Here is a 26,685-nt window from a genome sequence, read left to right as displayed (position 1 = left end):
CAACCTCCATGTCAAGTTTGAGGGCCATGGGTGCAGGCATTGTTGAGTTATCACTCGGACAAGCTTTAAAATTATTTCACCATTAAAGGTCACTCTGACCTTGACCTTTGACCCGATGACCCCCAAAATCAATAGGGGTCATCTACTGGTCAGGCCCAACCTTCATGTGAAGTTTGATGACCATACGTCCAGGAATTGTCGAGTCATCACTCGGACAAGCTTTGGTCTACCGACGGACCGACCGACCGACCGACCGACATGCCTATGCAAAGCAATATACCCCTCTTCTTCGACGGGGGGCATAATAAACCTCCCAAAGAACAAATAATATTGCAAGAGATGACTACAAATTACCAAGGTTGTACAAAATGTTCTTAAGTACACAATACAAAACAAAATATATCTTCTACATATAATCACATCCCAGCTTCTGCATCCACCTTTTCATCCTGAATATTTGTATATGGATAGTCATGGTATATGATTATTAATATAACAAGAATACGGATTTCTTACCATAGTAAGTATTATGACTAGAGGGGACAGGAAGTTGACAATGGGGTTCTTGTTGCCATTGAAATGTTCGTAGGTGGCGAAGCCGATGTCAAGGGCCGCCAGCAAGACAATCACAGATGCCATCGCCTGCAAAGTTCCAGAAATATACCTTCATTATATACATGGAGGCTTTTAACTAGTATGTTATGGAAAATAGGGCATAGCCGAGGATGAAATCAGTCACTATCCCAGTGTACTCAATTAACACCAGTAAGCCATGACTATTGTGCCAAAATATATGAAGAGAGTTTTAAACTATATTATTTGTTATATATTAGTGTTAGAAATTATTACAAAGTTTATTGTAGAATGCTTCTCCGTTTACAGAAATAATCATGTTCATTTATGAAATTAAAAATTAATAGTATTAAGCACTCTAGGTAGTCAGCGTGAAATGCCCCTATACTAGTCAGTGACCATGCAATAGCTTCTTAGTCACTCACTTAATAAAACCAATTTATGACTAAATGGAAATACCGCCGTTGTTTTTTGTAACTTTATGGAAATTAGGCTGTTTGGTAATACTGCTTAATAGATTTTTGGTCGTCAGAGCTCTTCTAAACGATTGAATATGAATATGTCCGGCAATCCCATAAGCAGAGACATGAGTCTGAACATTAATCCATAGACTTTTAACAAGTCAGTCATTTGCAGTGTTCCATTTTTTGTACTGGCAGTTTTCAATTTAGAAACACTTCATTGTAATTAGACTTTTAACCCTGTTCATGGCCTCATAGACACAGCTTTTTACTCTAAAACGATATAATGAGGGGATTAACTAGGGGCAGCTGAATTGTGGCCACTATTCTATGAAGGAAACAGTTAGCCATTTTGGTCAAATGCATTGTCCCATTCTATGTAATGACAGTTTTCAGTTTAGAAACAATCCTTGGTAAAGATGTATAACAAGTAAGTCATTTGCATTGTTATGTTTTTGGAATTTCATAACAAGATTCAGCTGAAACTGTCATCAATTTATGACTAGGGCTATTGTCATATTATGGAAATGACATTGATGTTATAAACACACTTCCTAGTGTTGCATTACATCATGAGCACTTAAGATTGTTAAGCTTATACTAGGATATATATTTTTTGTTATTTGAAGCCTGATTGTATCTTGGTACATATCTTTAAGTTAAGAATATACACCAAGTTGAAGTGAGGCTTAAAATAGCAAAAACTATCTAATTATCAACAAAGAAATACCATTTTTCATTGGAATATTTTCCAGTGAAGTCATGATGTCTGTAATGTCTATCGAGATTACTTCCACCCAGTAAATGCTGGCATTGGCTCAACATATTGGAATAGATTTTGGAGAAAAGCCGATGGAGGGTAGTACAATATTTGAAATTTAAATCAAATCAGTCCAAATACTTTTGAGTCACAAACTTTGATAAAAAGGTGATAAATGTCATCATTCCATAGCTACTCAGTTTATCTGATTATGATACCATGGCAACATCTGATATATCAATCCCATAAAGCTCCTTGTGCTCCGTTTCTGTTGACATGTTTATCATTAAAGGGATTGTCCCCTGCAATGGTCTGTGTTGGAGTCTTCAACAATAACAAAATTCAAGGAAGTCCTTAACACCTTTTCTCAACTTGTATTTTCTAGCTGGATGACCAACATTTTTAGCACACAATTGAACAAAGATGTTTTATTACGCTAAATGTCGAAATATTCTCTTTCAACTAGGTTCTAACACTACAGCTACTTTAAAACTGATGAAAACAAGTAACAAGTAAATACCACAAAGGTTAATACAAGGTACAGAGAAAAAGTTCCCAGTGTGTTGAGACAGATTATATATTGCACAATCTTGACGTCTGTCTTTGAAGATACTTGTCACCTACATATTCTAATTGCATTTTTACCTATTGTTAACAAAATCAATCACTTCTAAACACCACACGCAGAACAAATGTCATCACTTAAAAATTAATGAATTTGTGTACATTGTGTGAAAAAACGGAAGAAGACGCTGGTGTGGTAACGTCGAAGTTTGCAAAGCAAACAGAGCAACTGACAGTCTTTGAATACTGTGTGAGAGCAGGAATGAAACCAACAGTAACAAAAAAGCACAGCACATCATTTCCGAGGATGTACGGAAACTGATCAAGTTAAGCATTTTTAAAATGTGGGTTGATCGACACAAAAAATGTATTGAACTTCAAAACCAATGATTTAAAAAAAAGTTGACAAGCATACAAGGGTCTTCTTTAACGTAATTTCAAATGTTAACATTGCATCATTTCCATTGGATGAGATTCATATGGTGTTAGATTTGCGTGTTTGATATGTTAAAAATTATTTTTAATGTGTGATTGATATATATATAAAAAATAAATGTTAAGTCCTGTTGTTTTTGCTTTATTTTGATGTGATTTAAGATCTTCTATTCCAAAAACTGACAACACTACAAAGGCAGTATGGGCACTTTTTGACTGCACTTTGTATAACAGAACAATAGAAGAAATAGCCAAAGTAACTGTAACAACATACTAGGCATGCATACAGAGCAACAGATGTCAACTGATAAACAATTACATCATTGAAATGTCAAAAGGATTCCAGAAAGATTAAACAAAAAGGCTTTGATATTAGAACAAAGATAGTGGGGGACATATGAAGCCAAATATGGACCCAAAGGATTATTACAAAATATTATAAATTATTAAACAAGCATTAAAATGAAAATGGTTAAGAAACAGATAATAATATAATAAAAAGATGTATCTTCAATTGCCCAAAATTTAAAAAAAACTCTTGTAAAACTGTAGACCGTGGAAGCCCACTCTTTTTTCTGTAGACCATCAAATTTTGACTCTTTTTGGAAATGTTTTTTATGCATTGTAAGAATCAATCTATGTTAATATGTGTATAAACAGGCAATTGAAAAATCCTTGATTGTCATTGGCCCAGGCAAAAAATGCAATTATATGCTACCTTTTACTACTGATAAGTGTTTAACAAGGAAGCCTAGGTGGAAAAATACACTGTCCACATACTATTATACACTCTAGGCAGCTGGTATTTGGTGCATATGTCAGAATAGTTATACGTACACCTACAATCAAAGAACAGAAATTTTGAAAAAACCTTGATTGTTATTGGCCAAGTGTAAACACCGAAGTCAACTTGACCATCAGAGTCCTTGAAGTGTTTACTCATCATTAGAGTTTAAAAAAAGTCTGTTTTACAACATTTTGAACATCTGCAGAAAGAAACCAAAGGATTAAACATCGAAATAGTAATGCAATGTGGGATAATTAACAGATAGATGTGACACGGAAATAATTACAGCAACTAGTTAAATCAAATTACAAAACTGATCTCTTTAAAACACTCTTTAGCCAAAAGTATGTCAGAAAAAGCCAAGAACAATACTGTTTTGTCAGTAGTTTACAACCTGCAGTGTCTGAGTTATGACTCCACTTATGTGTTTAAAATCTGAAGTCAAACAAATCTATTTAGGAAAAAAGCTTTTGTACTTCTGTATTAACAGGCAATTAATGTCTTCCTCCATTTTGTTATGACATATTTATTGATGCTTTTTCTTACAAGTTTTGCGCTGAAACATGATCATTAACAATCAGTTTTTTGATTATTTCATTCATGAATGACCTTGATTAACTATAAGTCACTATGAAAAAATAGAATGCTCCCAGCACATTTCAGAAAGAATTTCAACCATTTCATGACCTACACTTGACATTACTCTTGTCACTTTCATCGGGAATTTCACACAAACAAGAAGAAAATAAATAAATGGAAACATTTAAAACAATTACATATGAAATTATTTATTAAATTGTTTAAAAGTTGACCAATCAATTTTCAAACCTGTCGGTATTTTTCATTGACATATGTTTTATGAATATTATTACAATTAATGGGGATGTTGATTTTTCTCTCACATGCTTGTACACAGGATTTTAAGCAGAGCACATTGACAGACATATAAGAAAAAAAGTTAAGAAAAGAAAAAGGCTAAATTAATTACATTTCAAACTTCGACATTTTTAACGAAAACCTTGATTGACGAGGAAATTGAGTGTCAGATGTTAAAAATATATATAAATTAAGGTTTATATAAATTTGTGTAAGTTAACAAGCGGCCAGATATTAAATAAGTTTTTTCAACAATTTATCATAATAAAGTTAAAACATCGCTTAAAGCAACATAAACCGCTCTAGCCTACACAACTTGTGACTAATAACATGGAGGTAATGTATGCAGTAAATACAATTACCAACAACACATATCAAGGTTTAAAATTATCTTATAATTAATGGGATTAATCTTAGAACTTGTTATCTTTAAGGGGAGCATCAGGTGGGTGAATATATACAATGAGATGTTATTTTAAGGATTCTAACATAAAAATTTGGAAGAAAAATACCATTTAAAAAAACAAGCAATTATTTTGACGATGAGGATGCTAGCATATTAAAGCAGGGTTCGACATAAACTTTTTTGATAGCTGGACTAGTGTTCGAGAACATTTGAAAAACCTACTAGACCTGACATATACTGAATAAGACACTTAATACTATTAAAAAAAGGTGTAAAAAAATAAAATAAAATCACACACAAATTCAAACTTAGATTAACACTCAAAAGTACCATAATTTGAAATTCACTTTAACTTATTTCAGTTACTATTTGCATACGCTTAGCATAAACTTAACAAACATTTTGCCATGGTATCAGTCATCGAAATTAGACTATTGGATAAAACAAGCCCTAATTCATATACTATTACTCGGCATCAATTTTTTTAAGAAGCACAGCTATATAGAATTAAGAATTTGAGCAAGACATTTTACCAGTGCAGAGCTTGGAGGCTAGTGTAAATTTCAACCATTGCAATATACATGTACTGATAAAATTAAGTAACTATGATACCTATATGTCTAGAAATTAACCTAAAGTACAATCAAGAATAATACTATAAAAACAAGCTATAGCTTAACAAATTAATCAATTGTTCAGACACATTGCTGTCATTTGCTCAGCACAATGTAAACTAACCTAAAGTGTGCAAACATGCATTTCTCCCATTGCTTTACTAGAATATATACAGTTTCTTTGTCAACATTAACAAATCATGCATTTAGATAAAGAAATAAACATGCGCATCAGGCCCCACCATAAATATTACAACTTTTTGATAAAATGCCTCGACCTGGGAGAAAAGTAATATTTTGATGTGTTTGAAAACATTGCTTCGTTGAACTTTGACCAATTCAGAAAGTGACAAATATGGCTAGCTAGCCTCGGACATAACTAGACCAGATGATCTATCAACTCGTGAATGTCGTTTGGTTGGCCTTAATGTTTAACCCTAAATATATAATAGTTTTTCATTTACCCTTTTTACTTTTACTGTCAGGATTTCTACACTTGGCCTCCCATACATATAAAAAAATGTTAAACAAGATATTTAATCAGAAAAGAATCATTCCAGATTTCTGTAGCTGCACTTAATACCATATTATTTGAGAATGTTTCTTTTGTCCATACTTCAACTTCCATTTCTGAATAGTAGTATCCTTGGAGGCTGAGCCAAAAACCTGCAGATTAATTACTACAACATTGACTTGTATGCTCGCTACTTACTGAATGTTGCTTCGGGCTAGTGCATAATTTTGATTAACTTTGGGAGTCATAGTGGTAATAGTAACTAATACTTATAACATTGTTTAACAAAGTCTTACCAGTTTTATCCTGCTGCGCCATGACCAAGGTATGATGTGCTGGTCACGACTGCGTTCCAATAGCAAGATTCGGACTGGCGCTAACAACAGCAAGAAAGCACATGGAAACCATAACAATGCTGTCTTCTGAAAACATTCTGAGAAGTCTGGGTCAGTTGTATTCCAGTACTGCTGTGCACTCTGAAAACAACAGTGGAAATGTTTAAATACAAGCTTAACAGACTGAAGCAACCTTTAAAGTTGTACTATTACTCACAAATAAAGTTTACCACAATTAATAGAAATACAATTGTTTTAATATACCAAAAGGATGAATTAATGTTAAAAACAATGGTTCTTATGAAGGATATCATGTTTTATTTGAAAGAAATGTGCATAAAACACAGTATTTCTACCTTATGTGACGATAGATGATCCCGTTAATCTTTAAGCACTCACCAATCATTTAAATATTTGCGTTTTCAGCTAAATACACGGGTATAATCTGGTAATCAGTAATAATATGTTTGTTATACAGGTGTATGTCATTTTTTTTAATAAGAGAGTCACTTTAAGTTTGGGACACCCATTTTTACCTATGTATCTGTCAGACCCCTTAAGGCTCATAATTAGCATACATGTGATAATGTCCCGGAAGTCCGGGATTGTCCCGGAAATCGTATCCCTGTCACGGAGTCACGGAGGGTGCATGTTTGTCCCGGAAAGTCATAAAAAAGCGAAAAAAATAATCTAGGAATCGATTATCTTAGTTTACCAATGTAAGTCAGCTATTTTGCCTGTCCGGGACACTGGTCGTAAAACACAGGACATGTTAACACTAATCCGTTAATTGGTACGCGTGTCGTCGAGGTCATCGTCAATCACCCGATAATTGATCTATTGGCCTATTGTTGTGCTTAACGAGTCACACATTTTATCGACAAACGAGCTTGAAGGTAAGTGCAAAGAAAGTGACAAAATGAGTAAAAAAACACGGAAAACATCCCATATTCCATCAAAATTTCTAAGTCGATTCATTGTTATACTTTAAAAAAAACTTTAAACAACTAACGCGTCCACAAGGAATTTTAGTGTTTTGAACTTTTTTTTCGAACTATCGTTGTGTATTTTTACGCCAAAATAAAACTGATGATATGGGGTTTACAGGTGGTTATATAGAGTGCTTTAATCACGTGACCATGGTAAGTCACATGATCGCTTTAAAAAGCCGATTGTTGACACGTCTCTATCAAAATTATATGCATCTCCAAACGGAAAAAAGCTCATCGACCGGAAAATCTTCTTGACCGTCTGGAAAATATTGTGTATCATAAATTGCAAAGGTTTTAAATGTGATGAAAAAATAAATATTTTGTAACGCATGTCACGGACCTATAAACCATATAGGTCCGTGCGCATGTTCTCAAAAGCGCGGGAAAACAGGTGCCCGTATAGTTGTTTATTTCCTGTTTTGATGAAACCGAAAGTAGACTGCATATCCTCCTGGTTAGCGCACGGACCAATAGGTCCATGGTTAGCGCTTCATTTAAAGCCTGGGAAAATATCTGGTGGTTTTATTTTTTCAAGAAAATGCAGAAAAAAACAAACCATGTCAAGTAAAAAAATACGTCTTGGCAGTCAAAATAGGTACATTTTCCCGACGTTAAAAACGACTAAAATAGTCCAAGATATGCTCTAGAATGCACCACAGACGTTCCCCATTTAAAAAAAAAACAGGGGAGCATGCCCCCGGACCCCCCTAGTGTGCGTTGACATTATCAGTGTCCCGGAATCGACCCAAGAAATTATCACATGTATGTAATTAGCATCAATTGCACACTCGCAAATGCGAGTGAAATTTGGAGTTTACGATTGGAGTTAACTAGCAAAAATATTTGAGTACAACTTTTGTCAAAAGAATTGTACTCAAATATTTTTGCTAAATTTGTAGATTCAAGCCCTGTGAGACACACAATATGTCATACATGACCCCCCCCCCCCCCCCCCCCCCCCTCCAAGGAAAACACTGTAAACTGTAAAATCTGTAAAATCACACATTCACATACATATCAATTAATATTGTACTCTCAACCAGACCTGTAAACTTGTTTGTCCGTGGCATGACTGATTACATTTGTTAGGGAAGTTGCAGATCAATATCAATAATTAAATATCAACATTTTCATTTATTATTTGTTCAAATCCACTGCTGTGAAAAATATGTTTAATATTAAATGACATTATTTTGTAATTTATAATACACTATTAAATAATAAATTGCTGGATATATTAATGGAAATTGAATTAAACATGAGAATATAAACAAAGAATATCTTTCAAAATCTGTAAGCGAATAGTTTTGCCGCTGTTTCACTTACGCAGTCACATATAACACGTTAGTTGCATTGTCTTGCATTTGGTTCGAATGCATACGGGTACGAACACCAATTCCATTAAAAAATATTGTTAATTTCTTCCGATATGATTGCATTTGTTTTAATAATGTATAACTTACCAAATATTCTATTCCTTCTTCACAAAACATTTTTTTGTATTTAAATAAATCACAAAAGACTAGAATCTTAAAGATTAAACAACATGTTCCAACTATCGACCTCTCCAGTGTAGTCCCAGAAAAACCTATGCCCAATAGGCCTACTTTATTTTACTGGCGCAACTGTTCATAAAAACAATGTGTCTATGGCGTGATGCAGAAGCACTTATAAAGAAACAGCAGCTAAAATTTGACCTTCAAATAAGAACAATCTGTAAATAGCAACAAATCAAATAATATACTTAAAGGGATAGGTCACTCCCTTAATCATCTAAGGTCCCTCCCCTAAGGTGTTGAGTTAGATAAGCGTACCACTGACGTCAATATTGAGACTTTTGTCATTGCTTGCGTTTCAGTTACACTACATCATTTGTGCTTTTGAATTATACAGAATAATTTCATTGCATTGTTAATTACTGCGTTATAAATGTATAAAGGTAGATCATGTTCAGAGGTTTAAAATGGTACCTCTAAAATCGCCCATTTAATCTGTCAAGACAAATGTTTAATCAATTCCTTTTATTTAAATGAATATAAGTTAGCCTTCAATTGAAATATGGTATGAAAATAACAGTATGTTTATTTTGTTTTAAAAAGTATTGAAACCATTTATGATTACTTCTTAACTTATAAATGGAAATCATTAGTAAATAAAGCATTATAGTATTATTGAAAGTCACGCAATATGCCAATTTCTTTGTGACAGCCTGTGCGCGTCTAATTTAAGAGTTTACTTTCGTTTTTGCGGTACTGAGTATGTTTGTTTTTGCCAAAAAGCATTGTTTTATCAAACTGGTGGCGAAAAATGTCAGCATGGTTAACACAAATTATTTAGATATACATACAAAAAAGTATTTTACATTACTAGAATATAATGGGTAGACTTGAATAATAAAAATGGAGCTGCTATTCATTAAACATCCTAAGTAATTTCTTAACCTTTGTCGATGTCCTGAAGTATCAATGGTAAAAATAAAACAACAATACAAGGTTTTTGAACATAAAAGTATGTATATTACATAAAATTAATGAAAATTTTTGAGGCATAATTCAGTTATTAATAATAACTTATTATATCATATGATCAGTAAAACACTTTACGTAAGAAATTGACATGAGTTGGGAAATGACTTAAGATAGATGTAATATGAGAAAATGATACATAGTAATAACAGCAAGTTTATTGGTATTTACTTTCAAAAATTAGCATTCAAAATAAAATTCACATGATTGTTTCCTCTACAATTAGCAAGACTAAAATGGTCTGAATAATCAAACTGTACTGCGTACAGAAATGTTAGAAGTACAACGGGGTCCGTATAACAGAAGCAAATTAATTAAATATTTATGCGAAAAAAAGCTACAGAAACAAGCTCAGTAGCAAAAAGTTTAAACATAAACCCGGTTTAATGGCACTGGGTAAACGCCAAAGACATATAACATAAAATCATAAACAAGAAACATGGAGGATTATATTAACTAATTATATAAAATGATATATTTCCAAAATCTCACAGATTGAACGTTTTGACATTATTTTTTGTCTTGGGACGAACCAATTTTTGCGAAAATCCATAGGAACCAGTTATATGAGACTTCTGACAAAAAATGATCGCAGATATTTATATTTAAGTTCAAAAATTGATGTTTTATGATTTTTTCTTAAACCGTTATCAACGGCTTAAGCCATAAAACATTAATTTTCGAACGGAAATATGAAAATCTACGATCTGATTTTTTGTCAGCAATCATATATCACTAGTTTGCAGATATTCAGGCAAAATTTTGCTCTTTCCAAGACAAAAAATAAAAAAAGTTGTAAAAATGGTATATCTGTGAGAGTGCAGCTTTAAGAAGTTTTAACTGCTTAAGCATAGAAATAAATGTGATATTCATTTATGTATCTTAATTTAACCATAAATTTACTATATCTTAGTCCCACTCCCAGTCCCATGTAAATTATCGAAATGTATCAATATCCAAATGACTTCTCTTAACCATTTTTAGCAACCAGTTTTATATATAAAAAAACGCATTTAACGCAAACATGCCATAAACCGAAACAAAAATCTCAGTTTATTGTGCCCAATATCACTAAGAAATTTGCATATCACGTGACTTTCTTACTACAATGAATATCATTTTGCTTTATATATTTAAAATTTTCATATCTTAACAAAAAAGAAATTCATTTAAATACTTTTTTTTAAACTACAACGAAAAAATCATATGTTCGTTGTGTGTTGGTTTTTGTATCTTGATGTTTCTTTTTTTATCGGTTTCTTATGGTGGCATAAAACTGCCGTAAGAAAACCTGATAGCGTTCGCGAATTGTTTCGTGTTTATGGGGCGGAACTTTGGGGCTACGGCAACACTGATGCTTTAGAAAGAGTTCAACTTCAATTCCTTAAGTATATATATACATACATATGAGTATTAAATATTATTAATTATAATTGTTCAGTCCACTATAGTGAGCAGTTATTTAAAGGCAAATTCCCATGGATTCATCATCTAAAATATATTTTAAAGTGACACTCTTATTCCAAATCAATACATATACATGTATAACAAACATCCATTTTGAATAATAATTGAAATCAAATGACAAGGCTGAGTTGATTATTTTATTTAAATAAGATTTTATATCAAAGAAGCTCTTGTTATTAGAAATAATTTATTGAATGTTAAAAGATAGATGTTAAGTCCAACCTCCGATTACTGTTACATAAGTGTGTTGTTTTTCTTCTGTATGACTTATTATAACAGCATATAAAAAATATCAGTTACCGTTATGCGTCGTATTTACATGTTGACATGATTTACGAAAATATCATATAACTATGAACGTGTTAAATATAAGAATGTTATTTTGGTGTAGTTAGATAAACGTTTCACCTTGAAAAAATGAAGTGTTACACTAGATACAAAAATCTTCATTTAAAATCGGGTATATGATTAACATTAGCTCAAAGAGTTAATTTTCGACATGACCTACAAACATACATATAACAATGAATTTGTGCCCTGGAAATAAAAGCATATACGGTAGTTACAAATAGGTTACACATGGGAACTAGTAATTATAAAAGCCATTTTTACCCGTGCAGACAATTACAAAATAGAAGGATGGATTAGAGCACTTTATAAAAGTACAGCATCAACTCCCACACACACAAGCTTCGCCAGTTGACATACCACTTTCAAGAGTATAAATTAAGATAATAATGGTATACACTTTAAACAGACCAAAGTTTAAAGATGTGCATGTGAATTACAGCACGATATATCAAAGTGCTGTTGGTAAAATCATCTATTACTTAAATTTCTTTTCCTATAACGTGCTAAAAAATCTTAAGAATGTATTGCTTAGAAAAGGTACTTTTAAAAGAGGTACTTAATTCATCATGTAACTTAACGTAGCAGTAGATTTTGCTGGCATTATAAGAAACAGTAATGTACAAACACATACGGTTGCTCCTTTGCTTGGTCAATAACTACCTATAGGCAACCATCCACATCTCTGCAAGGACACTGTCCTGACAATATCAGCGCATACCACTTTTAAAAATGTTAAATGTTAAAAATTGAATTTACCAAATCATATTCGTAACATCTTGGTCAGAACATGCCGAAAAAAAACACACACAAGTAGTTGTATACGTGTGTTCGATAGATATTTAGGATAAAGAAATTTGAAAAATAACATTAGCCATTGAACTTTAAGTTTGATAATTATTTTTCAAATTTTCAAAATGCCCGCTTAGATCTCTTCTTGTTTTTGAATACAATATCTCGCCCAGTCGTTATAAACCAAGGATAAAAGCTATTCAATGAGAAAACGGTTCATAACCCTCATTTTCTGTTTTTATTTGAAGATTTAAAATATTACAATTTCCACATTGAGTATTTACATGAGGGCAATATCCTGGTGCGGATCAGGCGGCATTGTGCCTAGTTCTGGATATTTTGAAGAGCACCTTAATTTCTTTGGGAGTCTGTTTCACATCAGAGTGACCTCGTACCATATTATGTTGTTCTTTATGAAAGCACTTCTACATTTTGTAAACAACATGTATATTGTTTTGAGAATGTCTTAAAATGTAATTGTATACAATTTTGGCCTACAGCAGTACAGGCGTTTCTACAGAGAAGGAGACAAATTTCAATAAGACGTTATGTCTAGATCGCACGGCATTGTTCGGTATATTATTTTAGCAAATTTTACAACGGAAGTAAATATTGACCCCGGGACTTTCAAAGCGAAATCTAAATTACATTTCTAATTGCTGTTAAAATGGCTGCAACGGCATCAAAGAACGCGATCACTCTTAAGGGATCCACTGAAATCGTTGCCGAGTTCTTTGGTAAAGTAGTATTTGAAAATCAAATATAGTAAACTATCACAACCCGAGTCAAAAACAGCACAAAAAACTTTAATACTCCACTCTGCAAAATTTTACCAATTTTATTACCTTTATCCGATATGCATCAATGTCTTTTAAAAAGATATCTGAGCAAAATTACGTTTTGACTAAACCTTATTGAATATGTTTTTACATGCAAGGCCTTAGAGTAATCTAAAATAATATACGTCTAAACGTGTTTGTGCAAAAACCGGGGGTGTTTGAAAAATATTGAAATTGTATAAAGTGAAGTATGGTTGAAATTGATCATAAAGGTTTATATTCATATTTAACCATGTAAGTGAAAAGTTATTTTGCACAAAACAAGCATTTAATGCATGAAGACACATTGTTTACCTTTCCAATAAAACGGACTGACACTGACAACAATTATGCCAAGCGGAAGAACTCGATCCAATTATTATAACTCGGCCACTTCCGACAAGCTTGAGATAGACCTCGTAAATACAATCGCAACAACTCAGCCATGGCCGAAATGTTCCGATTGTTTAAAATTGTGCCCTGAAGCCTTGCAGGTGCCCTTCATGTGTATATCGTTATGTTTTGACAGAATGAAATGAAGAAAACCTGTCAAAATCATAATTATTATTTGGATATTTATTTTTTGTGTACGGAACTAATATAAAATAACATTATCTAGTAATATTTCTTGTTTTTATGGGACCGTTTTTATGATATCTTATGGATGCAATATGCTTTAACCCGGAATCCCGATCGGAACAACTACCCACTTTTGATACAAAACAATTTGTACGTGAAGGATTTGCCATATCAAAAATGTTAAAAAAAATCCGTCAACGTACAATTATTTGGACTAGGCCTTAGAGTCCAAATATTTTTTATTTCGAAACTGTACACATATTGCAATAAAAATCAAAATCAATCTACTAACCTTTCTGAAATTCAAATTTAATTTGTAGATAATGTTGTGTTAAGTGCTTTTTATTTTATCTCCAATTGTCTTGTTTTGCGACTTCAGATTATGGAATCAACAGCATCCTGTACCAGCGCGGAATCTATTCACCTGAAATGTTCACCCGTGAACAGAAGTATGGTCTCACACTGCTCATGAACACAGATGAATCCATCAAAGATTACCTTTCCAAGGTCATCTCACAAATCAAAGGTAATTCCATCACTGATTGACAGGGCAGCTAAATAAATATGATATAAAGTAAACCCGGGAGGAAAAGTGCACTCCACCCCTTATTAACCATTTAGGCCAATGGAGGCACTCCTGCCATTTACTGCTGTCACCAGTAAAGTAAACCTGGAAGGAAAAGTGTGTCCGGTGAGAGGCTCGAACTCACCGACAGCCTGAACGCTACCATGGCCCTTTAAACGACTGAGTTAACCGGGCGGCTCGTTCTAACCCACACACACTACACATATAATATATTATAATAATGTATATTATATAGGGATCGCAACGAGTACTCAAGTACTTGATCAATCATCCGAGTACCCAAGTACCAAATCACTACTCGAGTACTCGAAAAAATAAAAAAAAAATATTAATTAAACCAAATACATGATTTACAGACGTAAGTATCAGATCCGGCGCGTTCTCATGAAGGCATGTTATGATCCCTCTAATCCCTGCTGTTTACACAATTGACCCTAATAAATTTATTGACAGTTGTTGTGATAATTGCAAACTGTCAACAAAGGACCCTAATTTGCAAAATGCATTGGTGTCAGTTAAGTTTTGATAGCGGTACATCGCCTACACTATTGTATTGTTTACAAATTAAAGAGTGGTCACTGAACAATGGACGTTGACGAGCGAATAAGTAATGACTGTTATGAGCAATGATTCCAGAATGGGGTATTGTTTGCAGTGATTATCACAATTAATTGTTGGTTGTCTTAAATCAGGAATTATGCATATTAACTCTTTAGCGCATGTATACAAGTTTGGCCGACATAGCCCATTAGCAGATGTTGCTGCATCTGGCCGACCCTATCCACTACTGAATGTTAACGCATCGCCCGCATATTTCAATTTTTCAATTTTGCATCTTTCTTTTTGTAACCAATACTCCGGATGTTTATAAAACAAAACCTTAACCTTTTGGGTATTGATTTTCCCTTGAAAATATCATCTGCTAAAATTAGAAGGTAATTAGACTGCCAATGGCAGGTGTGATATCCCATTGTGACGTAATAAGACCACAAGGCCGAGTACTGTATGGAAAATCCCCAAATGCATTGATGCGTAAATCATTAAATATATTATGTCAGTTCAATTTACCATTAAAATCAATAAAGATTATAATTATTTGAAGATAATAGTTTGTTTACAAACAATAGAAACAATAAGTAGCTGAGAAAATGATGAGTAAATTTTCTCTGGAGCTGATTGATGTCCAGCATGGTTCTGGCCGTAAATTAGGTCAGGTAAACACATTTATGCAAGCGTTTGGTAATCTAGATGCATTATTCATACTGGAAAAACATTTATCGGCTTTCTTTTTGTAAACAATTTTATGAGGGGGTAATGGATATTCCTGCCATATTTCTTTGTATTATACACAAGAACGTGTGCTTTTTCATCCAGATGGGTCTTTTTTATGATGTGGTAATAAAATTTAGATCGATCACAGCATTTTTTTACCCTTTGATTTAATGAAATTATGACATTTGATTTTCAAAGAAATGTTACAATTCCATTTTGGAAATGCATTCACAGATGAAATAAAACAGGGCTCGCGCGAGGGGGCGACTTGGGCGAAGTGGGCGCCTAAAATTCCCAGACTTCGCCCATTTGTATTGATCATCAAAGCTACATTGACTTTGCCAACAATTTTAGCACATTGTAAATCTGTCAATCAGCGAGTATTTGGCCACTGTCCCATTAGTCAAAACATTGCAATTCAAATCCTTAGCTGTCTTGGTTTTTTTATTTTATTTCAGATGCTATTTGGAGATAAACTATGTGACATTGACAAATACACTTTTGCTGAGCCAAAAATGATACATTATTTTATATAGTTATAGCAATCAATTTGAATGTGAATATAAACTTAGGTGTGTGGTATGGCATAGTTTTTGTAACAGGTGTTACGAAAAGTATCACTTCTCCCTAAAGTCTCCCCACTTCTCCCTAAATTGACTGAAGGGAGAAGTCACTTCTCCCAAAATGTTCAGTCTAGTTAGAGCCCTGTAAAATAATTTAATATTTCATCATTGACACCATTTATTAGATAAATTAATTATCTGTAAAAAATGTATTCACATAAAAAAGATTTGGCCACAATTATTTGGAGTAATATTGATTTTAAGGTCATACTGCTGTATAAATTTGCTCTTTTTCAATTCCCCTAAAATGCCTATACAGATAAGGACTGCTTATCAGTAAGTTGGCTATTGACTGGGAGGTGTAATCTGGCCACTTGTCTATGTGCTTAAGGGTTAATGAGATAAACAACAATATTTCAGTATGGAAATCGGTCTGTCAGTTTAAATATTATTTCATAAAGTAAACAACTAAACAAATTAATAAATAATTTTCGCTCATTGTAATTCTGAAATGTGTTCATTATTGAGCTTAGTCTCGATCATCTAGACGCTTGCATATGATCCTAGTTTTATTTTCCATTCATATTTTAGAACATAATAATTCATTTATGTATAAAATGAAATGAAAAGGTAATATTAAAAGCATGAAACAACATTGTTTTGTTTTCTCTTTAGTTATTTTTTTTCTGTTAAGGTACATAATGACGTTCTTATTTAAAGATGAAAATGACCAATGTTACATGTTCAACCAACGCACAAAGTACATGAATGATACCTATACACACGAACTTGTCTTTCCCGGAAACCAATATAATTTATCCAAGTAATCGAGTACCCGAGTGCTCGATCAGAAGATTGTCCGAGTACTCGAGTACCAATTTTACTACTCGTTGCCATCCCATATATAATAACAGTGCACGAAGTATGTTAACTTCATATTAGTAGTCAATTTCAAATACAATATATGGTAATCTATTTTGATTGTGATTATAACTATTTCCTTAAGGTTGTCTCGAGAACATTAAAGGTTTTGAAATATTTAAGAAAACCTTTAATGTTCTTGACCTTAAGGAAATAATACCTTCAGGTTTTACTAATCTTGCTGACCTTTACAGAGTGGCTAATGAACAAGACTGTCAGCAAGCTGGTGGTTGTTATAAAGAGTTTGTCTGCCAATGAAGTGCTGGAGCGATGGCAGTTTGACGTCGAGTGTGACAAAGCTGTCCTTGCAGAAACGTGAGAGTTATCAGTTATCCTGTCTTAATTTGCTTATGTAATTATGCCCCGCTTCGAAGAAGAGGAGGTATATTGCCTTGCACATGTTGGTTGGTTTGTCCGAGTGATAACTCCACAATTCCTTAACCTATTCTCAGCCAACTTGACATGAAGGTTGGGTCTGACAAGTAGATGACCCCTATTGATTTTAGGGGTCAAAGGTCAAGGTCACAGTGACCTTTAATTGGGAAAACAATTCTAAGCTTGTCCAAGTGATAACTCAACAATTCCTGGATCTATGACCATCAAACTTAACATTGAGGCTAGGCCTGACCAGTTGATGGCCTGTATTGATTTTATGGGATAAAGGTCATGGTCACAGTGAATTTTAATGCTAAAATGTCCAAGTGATTACTTGACAATGCCTGCACTCATGGCTCTCAAACTTGACTATGATGTTGGGCCTGACCAGTAGATGACCCTATTGATTTCAAGGGTCATCAGGTTAAAGGTCAAGGTCACATTGACCTTGAATGTGAAATTGTTGTTCCAGTGATAACTTGACTATGCCTGCACCCATGGCCCTCAAACTTGACATGGAGGTTGGGCCTGAATATAAGATGATCCCTATTAATTTATTGGGTCATCGGGTCAAGGTCACAGTGACCATGAATACAAAAATCTTGTCTGTGTGATCGGTCGACAATGCCTGTCCCATTGCCCCTCAAACTTGATATTTAGGTTGGGGGTGACCAGTAGATGACCCATATGGATTTTGAGGTCAAAGGTCAAGGTCACAACTCATATTGGTCATCAGGTCAAGGTCACAATGACCTTGAACACAAAAATCTTGTCTGTGTGATCGGTCGACAATGCCTGCCCCCATGCCCCTCAAGCTTGATATTTAGGTTGGGGGTGACCAGTCAAAGGTCAAGGTCACAACTCATATTGGTCATCATTAAAATTACATGATATTAACTTATTTCCTGCTGCTAAGAGGATACATGTTTACCTGCAAAGGTAAGTCATCACCTGAATATGATTAAAACTGTACCTACAATCCCCATACTTTGAATGATCATTATCTTGAAACTGCCTTAAAGCTGTCATTTCATTCATTTGTCCAAATATTCTCGAGAACATGGCGCTCATGGGGGCCAGGGCTCATCCTACTAGGCGACTTAGGCGATTAAGTCGCCCTGCCCGCGGCAACTTCGCTATTTTCTAAGATCAAAGCGAAGTCAACTTCGCCGACTTTTTCAAAGATCAAAAAGTCGATATCGCTAAGAACTAATGCTTGTCAAAACAGAGCGACTCCGCCTTCCGTCTGTCAGCCCGATTGACAAACAGCCAATCGTGTTAAACCTAGTAAATTTCTCCTTTGACTTCGGCCAATGAGAACGCTTCTTTTATTCAATCGAGGCACGTGTTTGCACCATCGACTTTGTGTACATGCGCTACGTCATCGATGTAATAAAATTGTAAGGGATTAATATTTACACTTGCCGATGTTTGTAAACGTCAATTTGGGCCAATTAGGATTTATACTTTATGACAATAGCGGTTTAAATGAGGTGCACTGATGACAAATGAACTTAATTGGGTGTGATTACTGCGAAGTTAGCGAGAAGGGCAAGTGCGAATCACAGTTCCAGGTTTGTTTTTTGTTTTTTATTTCAGAAATGTTTCCATTATTATTTCTTCGATCGGTTCACATCAATATTCTATATATACGAGATATTTTGCATTCTGTTTAATAGTAATCATGCTTTCTACGTGGCTTCTGCGGGATTCCCCAGGCCTGAAACGTAAAGCTGACGATATTGATAGTGATGACATGATCGACAGTTCAAATAAGAAATCATTCAAAAAGTTAAATTATCAAAATAATTTCAGTTGGTACAAACAAGATGCAGATAAAAAATGGCACTGCGAAGTTTGTAGATGTGCTAAGTTGGACAACGCCTAAGCCCTTGGACATGACCAACCAGCAAAAACAACCAATCATCAGAGACATGGCTTGTGCAAGTATTTATTAAAACAATAGAAGCATTGCTTAGTTCGCAGATAAATCAATTCAAAGTGGTATTAATTTTAAGGTGTCTGGTTTTATATATTTTAAAACATGTAATATATGCCCAAATTATTTTAAATGACAGCTGAAAACGATGAGATACTGTGAAATATTTTTAAAGAAATATGTGTATTTTCAGCAAAATATTTTTCAGCAAATCAGCACAAGGCCGCCTTGGAGAGACAGTTCTGCGTTCCCAGGAACCCATGAGGAAAATCGTACTGGCCAAACTGTCCAAGGATGACAAGCTTGACCCCAAGCTCCTTAAGAATGCCTACCACCTGGCTAAGCGGGAGCTCCCCAAGGAGGAATTTCAGTACCACCTCCAGCTTGCCAGGGCCATAGGTGCTGATCTTGGCCATCTCATGAATGGGCCCTCACCCTCTTAGACATCAAACAAGAGTGTAACTGAGTTACAAGATGCCATCATGTATCATGTATTTAAATTCTGATATATATGTATGTGTGCATGATAGGTTAACCGTTTGCATGTAATAAAATGTTTGAAACTTGACTTCTTTTTAAAGGTATATACAAAAAATTAATTCTAACTAAAAACAACCAGTATGACTATTTTAAAAACAATTTAAACACCTATTTAAATGCATAGAAAAGTTGTCCAGGACACACCAGAACCCACCATTTGACAATTAAAATCTCAAAATTTTCCGACCTAAAGGAGGGGGAACCCCCCTCCCGCACCCTCCCCCGTTCTCACTTCTCCCTAAAATTTCTGTCTAGGATGAGCCCTGGGGGCATAATGTTTGACAAACATCTCTTGTTGATTCATGTTTTTACTTAAACCATTATTGATAATGATGTAGTTAAAATACTAGTAATAATTGTACCCACTACCTGGGTTATTGTAATACTAATTTCCCAAAGAAGCGCACAGCTTTAATTGTATATAATTTCACACGTCACAAGGGTTAGGTGTTCATCCATATTGTGAAATGCACAGTGTAATAAATAGCATGTGTATATTATTTTTTTTTGTTAAATTATTATTCACATGCTACTTGAATTGCGGACAATAATACTGGCTACCATTCTGATATGAGAATTAAAGCATAAGCCAAAGAAATAACTCTAATATTATTGAGTATAAAGCTTTATTGAGTTTCAAGTGTAATTTAAGTATTGGAGGTGATACCGGTAATCAATTTTACCAGGTTTTAGTTTGAAAATGAATGCCAGCAAATCAAAATAATATAGAAATGCCAGTCATAAATTCATGTACATGTATTTGGAAGTACCAAACACTTTCAAACAGGGTTGTCAAATGATATTCTCAATTTATCTGCATAATATTGTTCAATAATAATAATATTAAATACTTCATTATAATTTTTGAAGCGTTTACAAATGTGTTTTGTTAATTAATGTGTTACAAGTTCTAGACCAATTTCTAACTGTTGTATATTGTTTGGTGTTTCAGGAAGCCCGTGGAGAAGTCTGAGAAGGAAATACATGAGGGGATCCGGGCTGTCATCCGCCAAATAACTGCCTCTGTTACATTCCTCCCTCTCATAGAGGAACCCTGTATGTAGATTTGATACTCTCAATATGTACATGTATCTTCGGTGCGTCTATCCCATTATGAGAGTTTTACCTGAAGACCATGATATGTCAGTACACCATCAATGCCCTAGTCTTGGTGTCCTCATCAATGAAATATCATCATTATCATGAAAATCTGTTTTTTTGCCATAACCTCAAGACATGGTTAAAAGATAATTATATTATAATTAACATAAACGTTGTTAATGAGTGTTGGCTTATGTTTCTCTTGTTACAGAAACAATTATCAATATAAATCTTTCAATGTTGTACAGTCATAACTTGCTTTCTTGAAATTGTTGGGACCTTAAGAAATACTTCTAGATAACGAAAATTCTGCAATAATCAACATACAAAACATGTCTAACTAACCCAACATTTCCGAATTATTTTTTGACATAACCAAAACATCAAGAAAATAACAGAGTACTTCATAGTGAGTTGACTCAGTTCAGATGTATGATTTCTCTCTTGACTACCCCAACATATTTTGTTGGTGTATTTCAGGCAGCTTTGACCTTCTGGTGTACACGGACAAAGACCTGGACGTGCCTGAGTCATGGGGAGAGTCTGGGCCGCAGTTTGTTGCCGACTCTGAAGAAGTGCGCCTGCGCTCCTTCACCACAACCATACACAAGGTGGACACCATGGTCGCATACAAGAAGGTCTAACTCTCTCGGGTGTTGGGACTGAAGACATATATATGCAGAAATGGGTGTGCGACACAAAGGTGCTTTCTCTTGTGCTAAACTCAGAATTGATGGTGTTGATTGCAAGAAGGCATCATGGTTTTTCAATGGACTCATTAATTCATTGTTCAATATTGTTTGCAGTAACAGATACAATCATAATGGCTGAACAACAGTAACAGTTTTAATGACAGTTTCATAAAAGTGAAATGGTGAGATTATTGTTTGAACCGGTTTCATAGTAAAGTGTGTGTTCCTTTGAAAACATTTTTGCAAAAGTGTAAGAAATCATTTAAACAATACATGTACCTTCATGCATCTGACTTAAATTCAGACTAGTTTGGGCCAAGTGTTTGGGACACACTTCATGCAATGGAAATTCACAAATCAGGGTTATTAAAGTGTTGTTAAGGACATACTTCGACTAGAAGTTCAAGTAGTAACAACAGGGTTATTTCAGGTTTTGATATGACTAACATGTACTGTTATTACTATTACATATGTATTTATAATACATGTGCTTTCTCTTGTCTTTATTTCATCTTCAAATAATTGTGTATTTCAAATACTGCAAAACAGGGTTGATTTTTCTTGAAATGTTTAAATGAAATATATGAAATAATTATGTACTTTAATATCTGACAACTGCTAGAACTTTTAAAACAAGATATTTTAGAGAAAGTTTATTTTGACACGTCTTTTACATGCAAAGTCATATTTTTTTCTAAATTGTTTCTTTTCAATAGAGATCCAGTACCTTATTGTCAGATATATTCAAAGTGTTAAGAAATTTAACAAAAGAAATCCAGATTTTTTCACCAAAACATGTCTATGCCATGTAGTAAAGTGATATAAGTTTAGGTTGAACATATTCCAGCCAATTGAGACATGGTTCTACAGTATGTGAAAGGTTTGATTCTACAGTATGTGAAAGGTTTGATTCTACAGTATGTGAAAGGTTTGATTCTACAGTGTGTGAAAGGTTTGGTTCTACAGTATGTGAAAGGTTTGATTCTACAGTATGTGAAAGGTTTGATTTTACAGTGTGTGAAAGGTTTGGTTCTACAGTATGTGAAAGGTTTGATTCTACAGTGTGTGAAAGGTTTGATTCTTCAGTATGTGAAATAATGGGCAGGTTCAACAGTATGTGAAATACACAAAATTTGTTATAAATCTTTTTTCTTTTTTCTAATATCTCCACATCCTGTCTAATCATCATGTTGAAATTATGTACATAAACCAATTGAAATGATTTCTCCAGTTTATATTTTTATGCCCCCCTTCGAAGAAGAGGGGTATATTGCTTTGCACAGGCATGTCGGTCGGTCGGTCGGTCGGTAGACCAAAGCTTGTCCGAGTGATAACCCAACAATTCCTGGACGTATGGTCATCAAACTTGACATGAAGGTTGGGCCTGACCAGTAGATGACCCCTATTGATTTTAGGGCTCATCGGGTCAAAGGTCAAGGTCACAGTGACCTTTAATGGTAAAATAATTTTAAAGCTTGTCCGAGTGATAACTCAACAATGCCTAGACCTATGGTCATCAAACTTGATATGGAAGTTGGGCCTGACCATTAGATGACCCCTATTTTTTTTTGGGATCATCGGGCCAAAGGTCAAGGTCACAGTGACCTTGAATGGTAAAAGGATGTCCGAATGATAACTCGACAATGCCTGCATCCTTGGCCCTCATTCTTGACTTGGAGGTTGGGCCTGACCAGTAGCTGACCCCTATTGTTTTTGGGGCTCATCGGGTCAAAGATCAAGGTCATAGTGACATTGAATGGTAAAAGGTTGTCCGAGTGATAACTCAACAATGCCTGCACCCATGGCCCTCATAATTGACTTGGAGGTTGGGCCAGACCAGTAGATGAACCCTATTGTTTTTGGGGGTCATCGGGCCAAAGCTCAAGGTCACAGTGACCTTGAATGGTAAAAGGTTGTCCATGTGATAACTCGACAATGCCTGCACCCATGGCCCTCAAACTTCACTTGGAAGTTGGGCCTGACCAGTAGATGACCCCTATTGTTTTGGGGGGTCATCGGGCCAAAGGTCAAGGTCACAGTGACCTTGAATGGTAAAAGGTTGTCCGTGTCATTACTGGACAATGCCTTCACCTATGGCCCTCAAACTTGACTTGGAGGTTGGGCCTGACCAGTAGATGACCCCTATTGTTTTTGGGGGTCATCAGGCCAAAGGTCAAGGTCACAGTGACCTTGAATGGTAAAAGGTTGTCTGAGTGATAACTCGACAATGCCTGCACCCACGGCCATCAAACTTGAATTGGAGGTTGGGCCTGACCAGTAGATGGCCCCTATTGATTTTAGGGGTCATTGGGCCAAAGGTCAAGGTAACAGTGACTTTGAACGATAAAAGGTTGCCCGAGTGATAACTCAACAATGCCTGCCCCATGGCCCTCAAACTTGACTTGGAGGTTGGGCCTGACCAGTAGATGACCCCTATTGATTTAAGGGGTCAGAGGTCAAGGTCACAGTGACCTTGAAAGCAAACTCGACAATTCCTGGACCTATGGTCATCAAACTTGACATGAAGGTTGGGCCTGACCAGTAGATGACCCCTCTTGACTTTGGGGGTCATCAGGCCAAGGTCAAGGTCACAGTAACCTTTAACGCAAAAAAGTTAACAAATCTTCTCCCAGTGATATCTCAACAATGCCTGAATCTATGATCATCAAACTTGACATGTAAGTTGGGTCTGACCAGGAGATGACCCTTATTGATTTTAGGAGTCATTGGGTCAAAGGTCAGGTTCACAGTGACCTTGAATGCGAAAATGTTTCAAGTGATAATTGGACAATGCCTGCACCCATGGCCCTCAAACTTGACTTGGAGTTGTGTCTGACCTGTAGATGACCCCTTATGATTTAAGGGGTCATTGGATCAAAGGTCAAGGTTACAACTTGACCTTGAACGAAAAATGCTTGTCTGTGTGATAACTTGTCAATGCCTGCACCCATGGCCCTAGAACTTAACATTTAGATTTTTGGTGACCAGCTGATGGCTACTATGGAGATAGAGGTCAAAGGTCATGGTCATAACATACTCTATCCTCAAACTTTGAATGGTCATAATCTTAAAACTGCCTCAACGGCATACAATGTTAGCGACAAATCAGCTGTCATTTCGGTCCATGCATATTTCATTCAATTGTCCATATAATCCTGACAACATGGCGCTCAGGGGGGGCATAATGTTTGACAAACATCTCTTGTTTATCTTCCATCAACCAGGATTACATCACCAATTTGCAGAAATAGTATCTCCTGTATGGGCCTCATATAGATTGTCACCAATACTGTTAGCCAGGAAATGGGTTACAATGTTATACAGATTATATATGGCTTATTCTGAGTGGTTTTAGGTGTTTGGTGACAGAGTGACTTTATGTTTTTAGCTCCACTGGCCGAAGGCCATGGAGCTTATGTCGTCACAGATTGTCCGTCGTGAGTGCGTGCGTGCGTGCGTAAACTTTTACTTTAAACGACATCTCCTCTGAAACTGATAAGCGGATTTTGACAAAACTTCACAGGAATGTTCCTTTGGTGGTCCTTTACCAAAATTGCTCAAATGGTTCCGGTCCATTGCACAATATGGCCGCCAGAGCTAAAAATAGCTAAATCTTTAAACGACATCTCCTCTGAAACGGTTCGGCAGATTTTGATGAAACTTGACAGTAATGTTCCTTGGGTGGTCCTTTATTAAAATTGCTCAAATGGTTCTGGTCCATTGCACAATATGGCCGCCACAGCTAAAAATAGCAAAATCTTTAAACGACATTTCCTCTGAAACGGATAGGCAGATTTTGATGAAACTTGAGAGAATTGTTCCTTGGGTGGTCCTTAACCAAATTTGCTCAAATGGTTCCGGTCCGCTGCACAACATGGCTGCCAGGGCAAAAAAATAGAAAAACCTTTAAAGAACATCTTCTCAGAAACCGATGATCAGATTTTGATGAAACTTAACAGAAATGTTCCTTGGAAGGTCCTTTACCAAAATTGCTCAAATGGTTCCGGTCCATTGCACAATATGGCCGCCAGAGCTAAAAATAGCAAAATCTTTAAACGACATCTCCTCTGAAACGGTTCGGCAGATTTTGATGAAACTTGACAGTAATGTTCCTTGGGTGGTCCTTTATTAAAATTGCTCAAATGGTTCTGGTCCATTGCACAATATGGCCGCCACAGCTAAAAATAGCAAAATCTTTAAACGACATCTCCTCTGAAACGGATAGGCAGATTTTGATGAAACTTGACAGAATTGTTCCTTGGGTGGTCCTTAACCAAAATTGCTCAAATGGTTCCGGTCCGCTGCACAACATGGCTGCCAGGGCAAAAAAATAGAAAAACCTTTAAAGAACATCTTCTCAGAAACCGATGATCAGATTTTGATGAAACTTAACAGAAATGTTCCTTGGATGGTCCTTTACCAAAACTGCTCAAATGGTTCCGGTCCATTGCACAATATGGCCGCCAGAGCTAAAAATAGCAAAATCTTTAAACGACATCTCCTCTGAAACGGTTCGGCAGATTTTGATGAAACTTGACAGTAATGTTCCTTGGGTGGTCCTTTAATAAAATTGCTCAAATGGTTCTGGTCCATTGCACAATATGGCCGCCACAGCTAAAAATAGCAAAATCTTTAAACGACATCTCTGAAACGGATAGGCAGATTTTGATGAAACTTGACAGAATTGTTCCTTGGGTGGTCCTTAACCAAAATTGCTCAAATGGTTCCGGTCCGCTGCACAACATGGCTGCCAGGGCAAAAAAATAGAAAAACCTTTAAAGAACATCTTCTCAGAAACCGATGATCAGATTTTGATGAAACTTAAACAGAAATGTTCCTTGGATGGTCAT

At 35.2% G+C, this 26,685-nt stretch overlaps 2 protein-coding genes across 7 annotated transcripts in view; one reads left to right on the top strand and one right to left on the bottom strand.

Moving 5' to 3' along the window:
• Positions 1–8,908, bottom strand: part of LOC128211901 (multidrug resistance-associated protein 1-like) — an 89,239-nt gene extending 80,331 nt beyond the window's left edge. For all 6 annotated transcript variants that reach the window (XM_052917047.1, XM_052917030.1, XM_052917038.1 and 3 more), the window contains exons 1-3: positions 8,781–8,908; positions 6,287–6,466; positions 517–642 (exon numbers count right to left, since the gene is read on the bottom strand). In XM_052917047.1, the coding sequence (XP_052773007.1) occupies positions 517–642; positions 6,287–6,466; positions 8,781–8,810 (336 nt within the window). In that variant the 5' untranslated portion in view covers positions 8,811–8,908. The remainder of the gene's footprint in view (positions 1–516; positions 643–6,286; positions 6,467–8,780) is intronic.
• A 4,141-nt stretch (positions 8,909–13,049) lies between these two features.
• LOC128212011 (mitotic spindle assembly checkpoint protein MAD2A-like) lies at positions 13,050–23,058 on the top strand. Its single transcript, XM_052917227.1, has 5 exons — positions 13,050–13,186; positions 14,226–14,372; positions 17,383–17,503; positions 20,995–21,098; positions 21,624–23,058. Exons 1-5 carry the CDS (start codon positions 13,117–13,119, stop codon positions 21,785–21,787), a joined length of 606 nt encoding a protein of 201 aa, XP_052773187.1. The 5' UTR covers positions 13,050–13,116; the 3' UTR covers positions 21,788–23,058.
• The last annotated feature ends 3,627 nt before the right edge of the window (positions 23,059–26,685 follow it).

The sequence above is a fragment of the Mya arenaria genome, chromosome 2 (assembly GCF_026914265.1).
Source record: "Mya arenaria isolate MELC-2E11 chromosome 2, ASM2691426v1".
In the NCBI taxonomy this organism is placed as follows: domain Eukaryota; kingdom Metazoa; phylum Mollusca; class Bivalvia; order Myida; family Myidae; genus Mya; species Mya arenaria.
The sequence above is the reverse complement of the archived record's forward strand: the minus strand, read 5'-3'. Positions and strand labels throughout refer to the sequence as shown.

Bases quoted from the DNA above. Each gene is read 5' to 3' on its own strand.
- LOC128212011 (XM_052917227.1), top strand. From the start codon at position 13,117: ATGGCTGCAACGGCATCAAAGAACGCGATCACTCTTAAGGGATCCACT. The intron at 13,187-14,225 runs GTAAAGTAGTAT...TTGCGACTTCAG, and splicing joins AATCGTTGCCGAGTTCTTTG to ATTATGGAATCAACAGCATC. The intron at 14,373-17,382 runs GTAATTCCATCA...TGACCTTTACAG, and splicing joins GGTCATCTCACAAATCAAAG to AGTGGCTAATGAACAAGACT.